Source organism: Myotis brandtii, unplaced genomic scaffold, assembly GCF_000412655.1.
Source record: "Myotis brandtii unplaced genomic scaffold, ASM41265v1 scaffold654, whole genome shotgun sequence".
NCBI lineage: Eukaryota > Metazoa > Chordata > Mammalia > Chiroptera > Vespertilionidae > Myotis > Myotis brandtii.
In genome coordinates, this window is record NW_005370538.1 from 1,272,698 (window position 1) to 1,286,265 (window position 13,568).

Here is a 13,568-nt window from a genome sequence, read left to right on the forward strand (position 1 = left end):
GTGTTTCTGGGATTTGGAACAAAGATTCTTAGACCACAAACTGACCACAAACTTCTAGAACAGAAGGAGACTTTGCTACAAATATAACTTCCTCAGGAGCACCATTAGGGTGGTAAGATTAACAATATGATTTGCAGTTTTTAGTCCTCTCCCAAGGATATGTTTAGAGAGAAGGGAGGGAGGGAGCAGGAGAGAGAGACACAGACAGGCAGAGACAGAGACATTGGATGGGTTGCCTCTGGTACACTCCCTGACTGAGGAGCAAACCCACAACCTAGACATGTGCCCTGACTGGGAATCAAACCATTTCGGTGTACAGGACAATGCTCCAATCAACTGAGCCACCTGGCCAAGACATGATCTGCATTTTTTTTGAGGGCTCACCGTATGTCAGGCCCCATGCTAAACATTTTAATCTTCCCAATATCCCTATAAGTTAAAGTATTATTATTCCCATTTTACAACTGGGAAAACTGAGATTCAGAGAGGTTATATAACTTGTGCAAGGCGACACAGCTAAAAATCATCAGTGCTATGATTTGAATCTCAACCCTTTGTTTCTTCAAGTTACTAAATGGCCACAGAAGGGGTGAACAGAGGAAGATCTCCTTATTCCCTAGGCCTCTCCTTCAACTGCCATCCTCAGTGATTCTTCATCATTTCTAGGTATTTCCTATAGAAGAAAATCAAGATATTGACTTATATATGTTTTTTAAAAAATAGGAGCCCCCAGAAATCTGTTTTTCCCAAAGAGGAAAAGAACTCTAGCACTAGATTTAAAAGCTCACATGAACTATAGGCTCTACAGTAAGGGCAAAAGAAACATACATTTCTGAAGATGATCCATTCACTGTGGCAGTACTGCAAGGTGCCGCCTAACTCAGGGGTTAATTGCTTGTCATCAATGTATGTCAGCAAATCACTAACTGAGCTCAGCATAACAACCTATATAAATAAGCAAGAAAGATACTGTTAACTGCCTTTTGTGGTATCCCTCCATTCAACTGTATAATGAAATTTAGCCTTCAGTTAGAAGAAATTTATCTTTTATAAATGGTTATAAAAATTCTCTCCTGTATAACCCCCACACCTGTATGCAGCACTACCTTCTTCAGGTAATAAGTTTTCATTTACAAAACATTTATCTGTAAAGCAAAATTAATTTCCATAAAAACCCAAACATCTGATTCTCCTTGATCTAATGGTCAACTTTTTGGAAGACTGTTATGCCTACCACAAAGCAAAAGGACTTTATGTAGTCAGTTATAATTTATCAAGAGAGACTAATCTTTGCAAAAGTATCAAAATTTATGAGCACCTTATTCCTAGCCCTAAAAACATATAAAAATATCTGTTATAAAAACAAATACATAATATTCTGAACTAGCTCAGGATGTAAGTTCATGGAAGTTCAAAAACATAAAACACATACTCATTATTTTCTAAAATGAAATGTCTTGATTTTATGCACACATGCACACATACAGAGTGGGGCAAAAGTAGGTTTATTGCTGTTTGTATGAAAAATAATACAATAATTAATAAATAATACAATAACAAACTCTGTACTCATAACTGTAAGCCTACTTTTGCCCCACCCTGTATATGTAACATATGTGACATATATCTTTTTAAAAAGGAATTTCCTTATTAAAAATTCATTAATCTATTCCTTTAACAGTAGAAGCAGATGACTTTTAGGCTTTTTAAATTTACATTTTTGGAAGACAAATTCTATTTCTTTTAAATTATTCATGAGCACATATAAAACATCAACAGCATGGTACAATACCTTCATGAGAATAAAAGGAACAACACATTTTTAAAAACATACTCTTACCGGTAGTTTGAGCATGAAATCTTCCTGACTAAATCGAAATCCAATGTCTGTAAAAGTTCGTTGAAGAAAACTGGTTGGACGTAGAACCAATACCAAGTGTAAGTTCCCAGGGAAGGAAGCCTATAGAAAGAAAGAACACAGGAAAGAAAGAAAAAATTGTCAAAACATGTACTCAGCTAAGCACATATCACTTAAAAGCCACTAAAAGGACAAACTTTAAAAATGGATGTTGATAAAATCTAAAAAACATGAAAATAAAACCAATGTGAGGTCATCAGGTTCAGATCTTTGCAATGCTCAAGGCATGAAATTTTCTCACACTAAAGTAAGTCCCAAGTTACAAAGAATTAAACTCTTAAGCTTCATTTTAAAGTTAGTTATTTGTACTCAAATTGCATTTATTTCCTGTAAAGACAGAGTTAGGGGGCAGGTTCCTAGGGTAGCCCTAAAAGTCAAAGAGAGATAAAATACTGTACACTTGTAGTAAACAATAGAACAGGGGTCCTCAAACTATGGCCCGCGGGCCACATGAAAATACAAATATTGTATTTGTTCCCGTTTTATTTTTTTACTTCAAAATAAGATATGTGCAGTGTGCATAGGAATTTGTTCATAGTTTTTTTTAAAAAACTATAGTCCGGCCCTCCAACGGTCTGAGGGATAGTGAACTGGCTCCCTGTTTAAAAAGTTTGAGGACCCCTGCAATAGAAGAGAAGTATATTATTAAGTCAAATTTTTATTTACATTCAAGCAACATTCACTGACTATCTTCCATGTGTCCAACTCTGTGTATTTAAATGAATAAATATCAGGCACTATTAGCATTCCATGTACACAAATTAATAAAATACAGTTCACACCCTTCTTGCAAGAAAATGGCAATCTAATAGTGGAGTCCATTAATAACCATTAGCTCTATAGCATGATAAGTTGATAAGCAAAACAAGAGAATTAGAATAATATACAACAGGAAGTGGTACCACAGAGCATCCCACACCTAGTAATGTCAAGAAAGGTTTCTAAGCATAAGAAGGAATTAATGGGAACAACAGAATGTCATTCTGGTGCATCAAAGTTTTCCCAACTCCTAGAATACTAACACAGAGTGGGTGGTCAAAAAAATAATTGCTAAATGAAACCACACAAAAGACAAGAAGGGAACGATGCAAAATTAGTGAGGGATGGACTAGTATAGAATGATAATAATAAACCACCACATATCAAATGCTTACTCTATGCCAAGTATTTCTGCCAATATTATCATAGTTCCTCTTCATAATAATCATTTGAAGTAGTTAGGCTATCCTCTTTTCAAATAAAGAAAATGAGGTTCAGCCCTAACCGGTTTGGCTCAGTGGATAGAGTGTCGGCCTGTGGACTAAAGGGTCCCAGGTTCAATTCCGGTCAAGGGCATTTACCTTGGTTGTGGGCACATCCCCAGTAGGGGGTGTGCAGGAGACAGCTGATCAATGTTTCTCTCTCATTGATGTTTTTAACTCTCTATCCCTATTCCTTCCTCTCTGTAAAAAAATCAATAAAATATATTTTTTTAAAAATGAGGTTCAGAAAGTTTAAGTAAAACTTGACCCAGCTGGTGAAGCATTAATTTGCGCCTGAGTTTGTGCTTGTAATCACTATACTACCCCATTCATTCAAGAGGTTCCAATCAGAAAAGCTAGAGAAAAATGATGCTTGGGTGTAGCAATGGGAGAAGTGCTAAAAGGGTGCTAAAAGGATGGGCAGGAGCCAGGTCAGGAAAGACCTTGGGTTTTCTTCTGGAAGCAAGGGGAGACTTTAAGAGGTTTGCATTTTAGGGGGATCACTCTGGTTTGTGAACTGAATTTGAACAAGACTGAAAGCAGGTGAGCTAGGAAGCCAGGGATGAGGAATTCCTGAACTGGGGCAACAATAACAGGGATAAGGGTAGAATTTGGGAGATATAATCTGCAAGACATGATGATTGAATGTGTCTGATAAGAAAGGAAAAACTAGGAAATCAGTCTCCAGATTTCTGGATGGTATAATCATCACTGATGTAAGGATCACAAGAGAAACCGGTTTTAAGAGGGGAATAATATACTGATTCCAATTTATGGACATGTTGAGTTGGAGCCAGCAGAACATCCATATGATGTGCATCAGCAAATGTATGTATAAGGAAGGAGCAAAAAAAGTGCGGACTGGGAATGCAGAGTGGAATGTACCTGAAAACAACAGATTAAAGCCTAATAAAGCAACATATGTCAAGAATGTTTAAAATACAATAATATTGCAGGCATGTTGAAATATTAGTAATTAAACAAAACTATGAAACAAAACTTATTAAGATATTGTGGGGCAGAGGTAATGGGAACGCTATACTTTCTGCTCAGTTTGCTGTGAACCTAAACTTGCTCTAAAACAATCAAGTCTATTAAAAAAAATAATTTTCACTGAGGTATAAGACCTAACCTCTTGGGAAAATGACATTTAAAACTGGAGATTTTAAAAATTCATTTTGAAGTGGTGATAAAACATAAAACAATTAAGTGGCAATAAGAACTAAAGGAAAAGAGAACTGAGTGTCATACAAGTAAGTAAAAGAGCACAAAATTAAATCAATAAATTAAACAATGATAATAAATAGACACAAATTGGGATGGCTGGCCAACTCTTAAGTCCTCCAGGTAGCCATGTCTCTGCTACCCTTTCCCTTCATGAGAAACTTCTTCCCCTCTGCTATATACTGAATGTTTATGTCTCCCCCAAATTCACATGCTGAAACAAGCCCCAAAGTGATGAAATTTGGAGGTGGGGACTTTGGGAGGTGATTAGGGCATGAGGCTGGAACCCTCATGAATGGGATTAGTACTCTTATAAAAGGGACCCCAAAGAGCCCAACAGGCATGGCTCATTGGTTGAGCATGGACCTATGAACCAGGAGGTCATGGTTCGATTCCCAGTCAGGGCATATGCCTGGGTTGCGGGTTTGATCCCCAGTGTGGGGCATGCAGGAGGCAGCCAATCAATGATACTCTCTCATCATCGATTTTCTATCTCTCCCTCCCTCTCCCTTCCTCTCTGAAATCAATAAAAATATTTAAAATGGGACCCCAAAGAGATCCCTCACCCCTTCTTCCCATGTGGGGACACAGAGAAAAGACCTTCTATGAACCAGGAAGTGGGCTGTCACCAGACATAGAATCTGTACTTCTAGCCTCTAGAACAGTGGTTCTCAACCTTCCTAATGCCGTGACCCTTTAATACAGTTCCTCATGTTGTGGTGACCCCCAACCATAAAATTATTTTTGTTCCTACTTCATAACTGTAATTTTGCTACTATAAACAATATGCAATTATATATGTGTTTTCCGATGGCCTTAGGCAACCCCTGTGAAAGGGTCGTTCAACCCCTAAAGGGTTGAGAACTGCTGCTCTAGAACAATGAGAAGTGTCTACTTAAAAGCCACCCAGTCTATGGAATTCTGCTATAGCACCCCAAACAAACTCAAAAAGCCTATTACTATTCTCAATATTGGTTCCTAATAAAAACTGTTATCTTTCAACATGATCTTGCTCTTCCAATACACAATGATTAGTAGTGGGATGAAAATTTGATGTAAGCAGGACCAAAGTCTTTTCCTAGGGTTTTTCAAATTAGTGTTGAGGAAAGGAAACTTTAAGAACTACTGGTATTCATGATTCCCACTGCTCAGGAAAGCTTATTTCAAAGTTCAAAGCCAACTTTTATAGAGAAACAGTAGATAGAGAGAGTTCCAATGATAATGTACATTCTAAACTCTATTATGTGCATAATGTATATTTTATTTTATGCTAAGCATGGTACACACTTGCCATAATTATTGTAAGAATTAAAATAAATGATGAATATAAAAGTTCTTTTAAATTCTCAAGAAATTTAATAAGATAATTAATAAGCCTGGACACTAATGACAATGAAAACACAACAATCCAAAACCTATGGGACAGAATGAAAGCAGTCCTGAGAGGGAAGTTTATAGCTCTACGGGACTATATCAAAAAACAAGAAAAAATGGTAGTAAATCATCTAACTCTTCAACTCAAAGAATTAGAAAGAGAGCAAGAAGAAAACCCCAGAGTGAGCAGAAGGAAGGAGATAATAAAGATTAGAGCAGAAATAAATGACATAGAGACCAAAAAAACAATACAGAAAATCAATGAAACCAAGAGCTGGTTCTTTGAAAGGATAAACAAGATTGACAAACCTCTAGCCAGGCTCACCAAAAAGCAAAGAGAGAGGACCCAAATAAACAAAATCAGAAACGATAGAGGCGAAATAACAACAGACTCCACAGAAATACAAATGATAGTTAAAAAATACTATGGACAATTCTACTCCAACAAACTAGACAACCTGGAGGAAATGGACAAATTCCTAGAAAAATACAACATTCCAGCACTCAATCAGGAAGAATCTAAAAATCTCAATAGGCCAATAACTATGGAAGAAATTGAAGCAGTCATCAAAAAGCTTCCAGCAAACAAAAGCCCAGGACCAGACGGCTTCACAGGGGAGTTTTACCAAACATTCAAGGAAGAACTAAAACCTACCCTCCTCAGACTACTACAAAAAATTCAAGAGGAAGGAACACTTCCAAGCTCATTCTATGAAGCCAGCATCACCCTAATACCAAAACCAGGTAAAGACAACACAATGAAAGAGAATTACAGGCCAATATCCCTCATGAACATAGATGCCAAAATACTCAACAAAATCTTAGCAAATCGGATCCAACAGTACATCAGAAAGATCATACACCATGACCAAGTAGGATTTATCCCAGGAATGCAAGGATGGTACAACATCCGTAAATCAATAAACGTAATACATCACATAAACAAATTGAAAGAAAAAAACCACATGGTCATATCAATTGATGCAGAAAAAGCATTCGACAAAATCCAACACCCATTTTTGATAAAAACTCTCAGCAAGGTGGGAATAGAAGGATCATACCTCAACATAATAAAAGCCATATATGACAAACCCACAGCCAACATCATACTCAATGGACAAAAACTAACACCATTTCCCCTAAGAACAGGAACAAGACAAGGATGCCCACTCTCACCACTCCTGTTCAACATAGTCCTGGAAGTATTAGCCATTGCAATTAGACAAGAAGAAGAAATAAAAGGCATCCAAATTGGAAAAGAGGAAGTAAAACTGTCCTTATTTGCAGACGACATGATATTATACATACAAAACCCTAGAGACTCCATCAAAAAACTACTAGACTTAATACATGAATTTGGCAATGTAGCAGGATACAAAATTAACCCCAAGAAATCTGAGGCATTTCTATACACCAATAGTGAACTTTCAGAAAGAGAGATTATAAAAACAATCCCATTTACCATCGCACCAAAAAAATTAAGCTACCTAGGAATAAACTTAACTAAAGAGGTAAAAGACCTCTACTCAGAAAACTACAGGACATTGAAAAAAGAGATAGAGGAAGACATAAAGAGATGGAAGAACATACCATGTTCTTGGATTGGTAGAATCAACATCATTAAAATGTCCATACTACCCAAAGCAATCTATAAATTCAACGCACTTCCCATTAAAATACCAATGGCCTACTTCAAAGATCTAGAACGAACTCTCCAAAAATTCATCTGGAATAAAAAAAGACCCCGAATAGCTGCAGCGATCCTGAGAAAGAACAAAGTAGGTGGGATCTCAATGCCAGATATCAAGCTGTATTACAAAGCCACTGTTCTCAAAACTGCCTGGTACTGGCACAAGAACAGACATATAGATCAGTGGAATAGAATAGAGAGTCCAGAAATTAGCCCGAACCAATATGCTCAATTAATATTTGACAAAGGAGGCAAGAACATACAATGGAGCCAAGATAGTCTCTTCAATAAATGGTGTTGGGAAAATTGGACAGATATATGCAAGAAAATGAAACTAGACCACCAACTTACACCATACACAAAAATAAACTCAAAATGGATAAAGGACTTAAATGTACGACAGGAAACCATAAAAATTCTAGAAGAATCCAAAGGCAACAAAATCTCAGACATATGCCAAAGCAATTTCTTCACTGATACAGCTCCTAGGGCAGTTGAAACTAAAGAGAAAATGAACAAATGGGACTACATCAAAATAAAAAGCTTCTGCACAGCAAAAGAAACCATCAACAAAACAACAAGAAAACCCACTGCGTGGGAAAACATATTTGCCAACGTCATATCTGATAAGGGCCTAATCTCCAAAATTTATAGGGAACTCATACAACTTAACAAAAAGAAGATAAACAATCCAATCAAAAAATGGGCAAAGGACCTAAATAGACACCTTTCAAAAGAGGACATTCAGAAAGCCAAGAGACATATGAAAACATGCTCAAAGTCACTAATCATCCGAGAGATGCAAATCAAAACAACAATGAGGTACCATCTCACACCTGTCAGAATGGCTATCATCAACAAATCAACAAACGACAAGTGCTGGAGAGGATGTGGAGAAAAAGGAACACTTGTGCACTGCTGGTGGGAATGCAGACTGGTGCAGCCACTATGGAAGACAGTATGGAGTTTCCTCAAAAAGCTGGAAATGGAACTCCCATTTGACCCTGTGATCCCACTTCTAGGAATATATCCCAAGAAACCAGAAACACCAATCAGAAAGGATATGTGCACCCATATGTTCATAGCAGCACAATTCACCATAGCTAAGATCTGGAAACAGCCTAAGTGCCCATCAGTAGATGAATGGATTAGAAAACTGTGGTACATCTACACGATGGAATACTATGCTGCTGTAAAAAAGAAGGAACTCTTACAATTTGCAACGGCATGGATGGAGCTGGAGAGCATTATGCTAAGTGAAATAAGCCAGTCAATGAAGGAAAAATACCACATGATCTCACTCATTCATGGATAATAAAGACCATTACAAACTTTTGAACAATAATAGATACAGAGGCAGAGCTGCCTCAAACTGATTGTCAAACTGCAGTGGGAAGGCCAGAGAGGGTTGGGGGGCAGAAGGGAGGGGAGTAAGAGATCAACCGAAGGACTTGTATGCATGCATATAAGCAAAACCAATGGACATAAGACACTGGGGGATAGGGGAGGCCAGGGGATTGTCAAGGGCGGAGATAAAAAAGGACACATATATAATACCCTTTGTAATACTTTGAGCAATAAAAAAATTTAAAAAAATAAAAAAATATATAAAAAAAGATAAAATAAAAAAGATAATTAATAAGACAAGGACAGGCAAGTTTCGGTAGAAATATACTGGAATATGAATAAAGTCTTCCTTAAGGAGAGATGCTGACAAGGGATTTGTGAGAATTCTGGGCCTATTTTTAGTTTGAGAACACTGATTCTATTTCTATCCCATTCACTTTAGGAATTAAGCCTTTCCTTCTCCTTCACATGGGTAAATTACTAGTATTGTTATTATACTTACCTGCTTTTATCCAGCTTATTTTTTCACACTTTAATGGAATTGAAAGTATCCTACTTTTGCCAACACTTAAAGCAAAATTATTTTTATTATTTCATGGATTCTAGGTTAATGTGGTTGCATCTTCTCTTTGACTTTCTTTAATGTCATACCTATTCTCTGGTATTGAATAGGACATCTGTGGATGCAAGACATAGGGATGACCAACTTAAAGCCTAAAATCCTCACCCTCTTCCAAAATTGGGGTGGAGGATACTATGAGAACAGAGAAGGCCACCTGACAACCCTCTACCTGAGGTAAAACCCTGGTCTCTACCCTGCCATTCCTAGGAGAACAAGGCTGTGCTGGCAGCCAGGTCCAGGGACTGCTGATCACATAGCAGGGAACAAAGTACACAGAAGAGAGAAGGAGAACCACTGTCCACAAAAATCACAGGGAAGAGTTTCAGCGGGGTTTGGAAGTATACACCTGCTCATAAGTCAAGGTTTAATGTTGGCTGTTTATTAAATCAGTTATTGTTGCTATTTGATAAAGCAGTTTATCCCAAACATTGACAGCTGTGTAAAATGTTTCTAAAGGTAATTCTAATCAGATCATTCTTTAGTAAAACTTTCTGATTAGTTTATTATACAGCTTTCTTCTTTAATTCCTTCAAAATGTTTAGTGACTTAATTATCATAAAAAGTTGTATTTTCAAAGAAATCCAGATTTCTCTGTGAAACTCCCAAGATTTTTAAAGATGGGAAACAAATTGAAAGTTTGTTAAAACATTAATAAACACAAATAGTATATGGTCTAAACAAAACACATCTATGGGCTACTAGTTTGTAAATTCTAAACTAAAGCTTCATCTATCTGAACATAGGCCAATATCAATATGTACACTTTTCTGAATGTGATCACTGGCTGTGAGAATCTGGAGGAAATAGAGAAATCTTGAGAAATTTTAACCTGAAAGGCCATATGGATTCAAGATGTGTTTGCAGATAGGTATAGAGAGACAGTATTTTTCCTCTATATTCAGATATTTACATAACTAAAAGCTTCAAGATAATCTATTTTAAAGCTAGTATTCAAATGAGCATTCAAAGCATGATCCTAATTCCAAAACCAGATAAAAACACTACAAATAAAATTACAGGCCAATATCTCTGATGAACATAGAAGCTAAAAATCCTATGTAAAATATTAACAAATCAGATCCAACAATGTATTGAAAAGATCATATATATACCGTGTTCATGAATTGGTAGAATTAACATTATTAAAATGTCCATACTATCCAAAGCAATCTACAGTTTCAATGCAATCCCTATTAATATACCAACAGCATATTTCACAGATCTAGAACAAATACTCCAAAATTTATATGGAACCAAAAATGACCCTGAACAGCTGCAGCAATCTTCAGAAATAAGAACAAAGTTGGAAGGACCGCAATACAAATATCAAGCTATACTACAAAGCCACTGTAATCAAAACAGTCTGGTACTGGCACAAAAACAGGCGTATAGATCAATGGAACAGAAAAGAAACCCCAAAAACTGACCAAAGCCATTATGCTCAATTAATATTTGACAAAGGAGGCAAGAACATACAGTGGAGTCAAGACAGTCTCTTTGATAAATGGTGTTGGGAACATTGGATAGATACATGCAAAAAAAAAAATGAAACTAGACAACCAACTTACACCATACACAAGAATAAACTCAAAATGAATAAAAGACTTAAATGTAAGCCATGAAACCATAAAAATCATAGAAGAAACCACAGGCAACAAAATCTCAGACATCTGTTTGCGGATACATCTCCTAGGGCAAGGGAAACTAAGGAGAAAATAAACAAATGGGACTACATCAAACTAAAAAGCTTCTGAACAGCAAAAGAAACCATCAACAAAATGAAAAGGGAGCCCACTGAATGGGAGAACATATTTGCTAATGATACATCTGATAAAGGGTTAATATCCAAAAGATATAAGGAACTCATACAGCTTAATAAAAGGAAGACAAACAATCCAATTTAAAAATGGCTCTGGCCAGTTTGGCTCAGTGGATAGAGTGTTGGCCTGCGGACCAGGTCCCAGGTTCAATTCCGGTCAAGGGCATTCGCCTAGGTCACAGGCTAGATCCCCATTAGGGGGCGTGCAGGAGGCAGCCGATCCATGATTCTCTCTCTCGGATGATGTTTCTATCTCTTTAAATATGGGCAAAGGGCCTGGCTTGTGTGGCTCAGTGGTTGAGTATCGGCCTATGAACCAGGAGATCACGTTTTGATTCCCGATCAGGGCACATGCCCAGGTTGCGGGCTTTATCCCAAGTGTGGGGTGTGCAGAAGGCAGCCGATCAATGGTTCTCTCTCATCGTTGATATTTCTATCTCTCTCCCTCTCCCTTCCTCTCTGAAATCAATAAAATAATCTTTAAATGGGAAAAGGACCTAAATAGATACTTTTCCAAAGTGGACATACAGATGCTCAAGAGACATATGAAAAAGTGCTCAGTCATTAATTATCAGAGAGATGGAAATTAAAAGGACAATGAGGTATCACTTCACACCTGTCAGAATGGCTACCATCAACAAATCAACAAATGACAAGTGCTGGCTAGGATGTGGAGAAAAGGGAACCCCCATGAACTGCTGGTGGGAATGCAGACTGGTGCAGCCATTATGGAAATCAGTATGGAGTTTCCTCTAAAAATTAAATATGGAGCTGCCATTTGACCAAGTGATCCCACTTCTAGGAATATAACGTAAGAAACCAGAAACACCACTCAGAAAGAAAATATTCATAGCAGCATAATTTACAATAGCCAAGATCTGGAAACAGCCCAGATGCCTATCAGTAGATAAGTGGATAAAAAAGCTGTGTTACAGTTAAACAATATATACTAAGTGGCTGTAAAAAAAGAAGGAACTATTACCCTTTAAGACAGCATGGAGAGACCTGGAGAGTATTATACTAAGTGAAATAAGCCAGTCACATAATCTGGTATCACATGATCTCATATGTGGAATCTAATGAACAAAATAAACTGATGAACAAAATAGGTTCAGAGACATAGCAGCATGGAACAGATTGATGAATCTCAGAGAGAAGGCAGGGTGGGTAGGTTGGTGGGAAGAGTTCAGCCAAAGAACTTGTATGCATATATGCATAACCCATGGACAAACAATAGGGTGGTGAAGGCCTGGGGTAGGAGGTGGGGACAGGCTAGAAGGGGCCAATGGGGAAATAAAGGGGACATATGTAATACTTCCAACAATAAAGATTTTTTTAATGAGCAATCAAATAGCATATCACATAACATAAACAGTATCAGATGCATGAATATATCTCACAGCAAATATATCTCGAATCCATTGAGCTTTCCCATTTTGGTTTGGAGAAACTACATTCCTAAATTCTTGGGCAAGCTGCTTTAAGGCTCTCTAATCTGTATGGTTATATAAACATGAAATGGCACAATTTCTATGTTTGCCAAAATCAAACCCTAGATTTTAAAATTGTAAATCATTTTTGAGAACTTGTCAAAATAGCAAAGAGATGTGGATAAAAAAGTGTCAGTCTTGTTTTATTTTGTCATTATTTTTTTAAAGAAAAATAGCATGAGAGAAGAAGCAGTATTGCTTTTAGCTTTATTGCAGGAATTGTTTTTTTGGAGTTCCACCATGTGACTGCTTAAAGGCACTCAAGTAAAAACCGAGTATGTTGCCCATTTTCATAAAGCTCAGAGCCATTTCTCTGATCACTCACTGTGCATGGCTCACCCCAACCATCTGTAGCAGTTCTTACTGGTTCTTCCGGTTCATGGGCACATAATTAGCTTTCCCTGATCTTTCTTTCCAAGAGAAGAGATTTACTCCCTTCTCCTCATGTGTTCTCTCAGTTCACCCAGTTATATGGCCTTACAGCAGTAAGGACAGCAGTAACACCACCAAAAGGTATAAACTCAATACATCATTTCACTACAAAAGTGTAGAAATTAACCTTGTTTGATATCTGTTGATAAAAGAGGCAATTCATACACCCTATGCACACTTTTCAGTCATTCTAGTTATTTAAAACTAGAGGCCCGGTACACAAAAATTTGTGCACTCAGGGGGGAGAGGGGGGCCCTCAGCCCATCCTGTGCCCTCTTCGCAGTCTGGGACCCCTCAGGAGATAACGACCTGCTGGCTTAGGCCTGCTCCCGGGTGGCAGAGGGCAGGCCCAATCCCTAGGTGCAGCCCCTGGTCGGGCTCAGAGCAGGGCCGATTGGGGAGTTGGGGCGC

General features: G+C 37.6%; 1 protein-coding gene across 1 annotated transcript in view; it reads right to left on the bottom strand.

The window, feature by feature from the left end:
* The window catches only part of MCF2 (MCF.2 cell line derived transforming sequence), an 88,006-nt gene that overhangs the window by 49,729 nt on the left and 24,709 nt on the right, over positions 1-13,568 (bottom strand). The window contains exons 4-5 of the mRNA XM_014528821.1: positions 1,841-1,960; positions 829-945 (exon numbers count right to left, since the gene is read on the bottom strand). Coding sequence (XP_014384307.1) covers positions 829-945; positions 1,841-1,960 — 237 coding nt within the window. The remainder of the gene's footprint in view (positions 1-828; positions 946-1,840; positions 1,961-13,568) is intronic.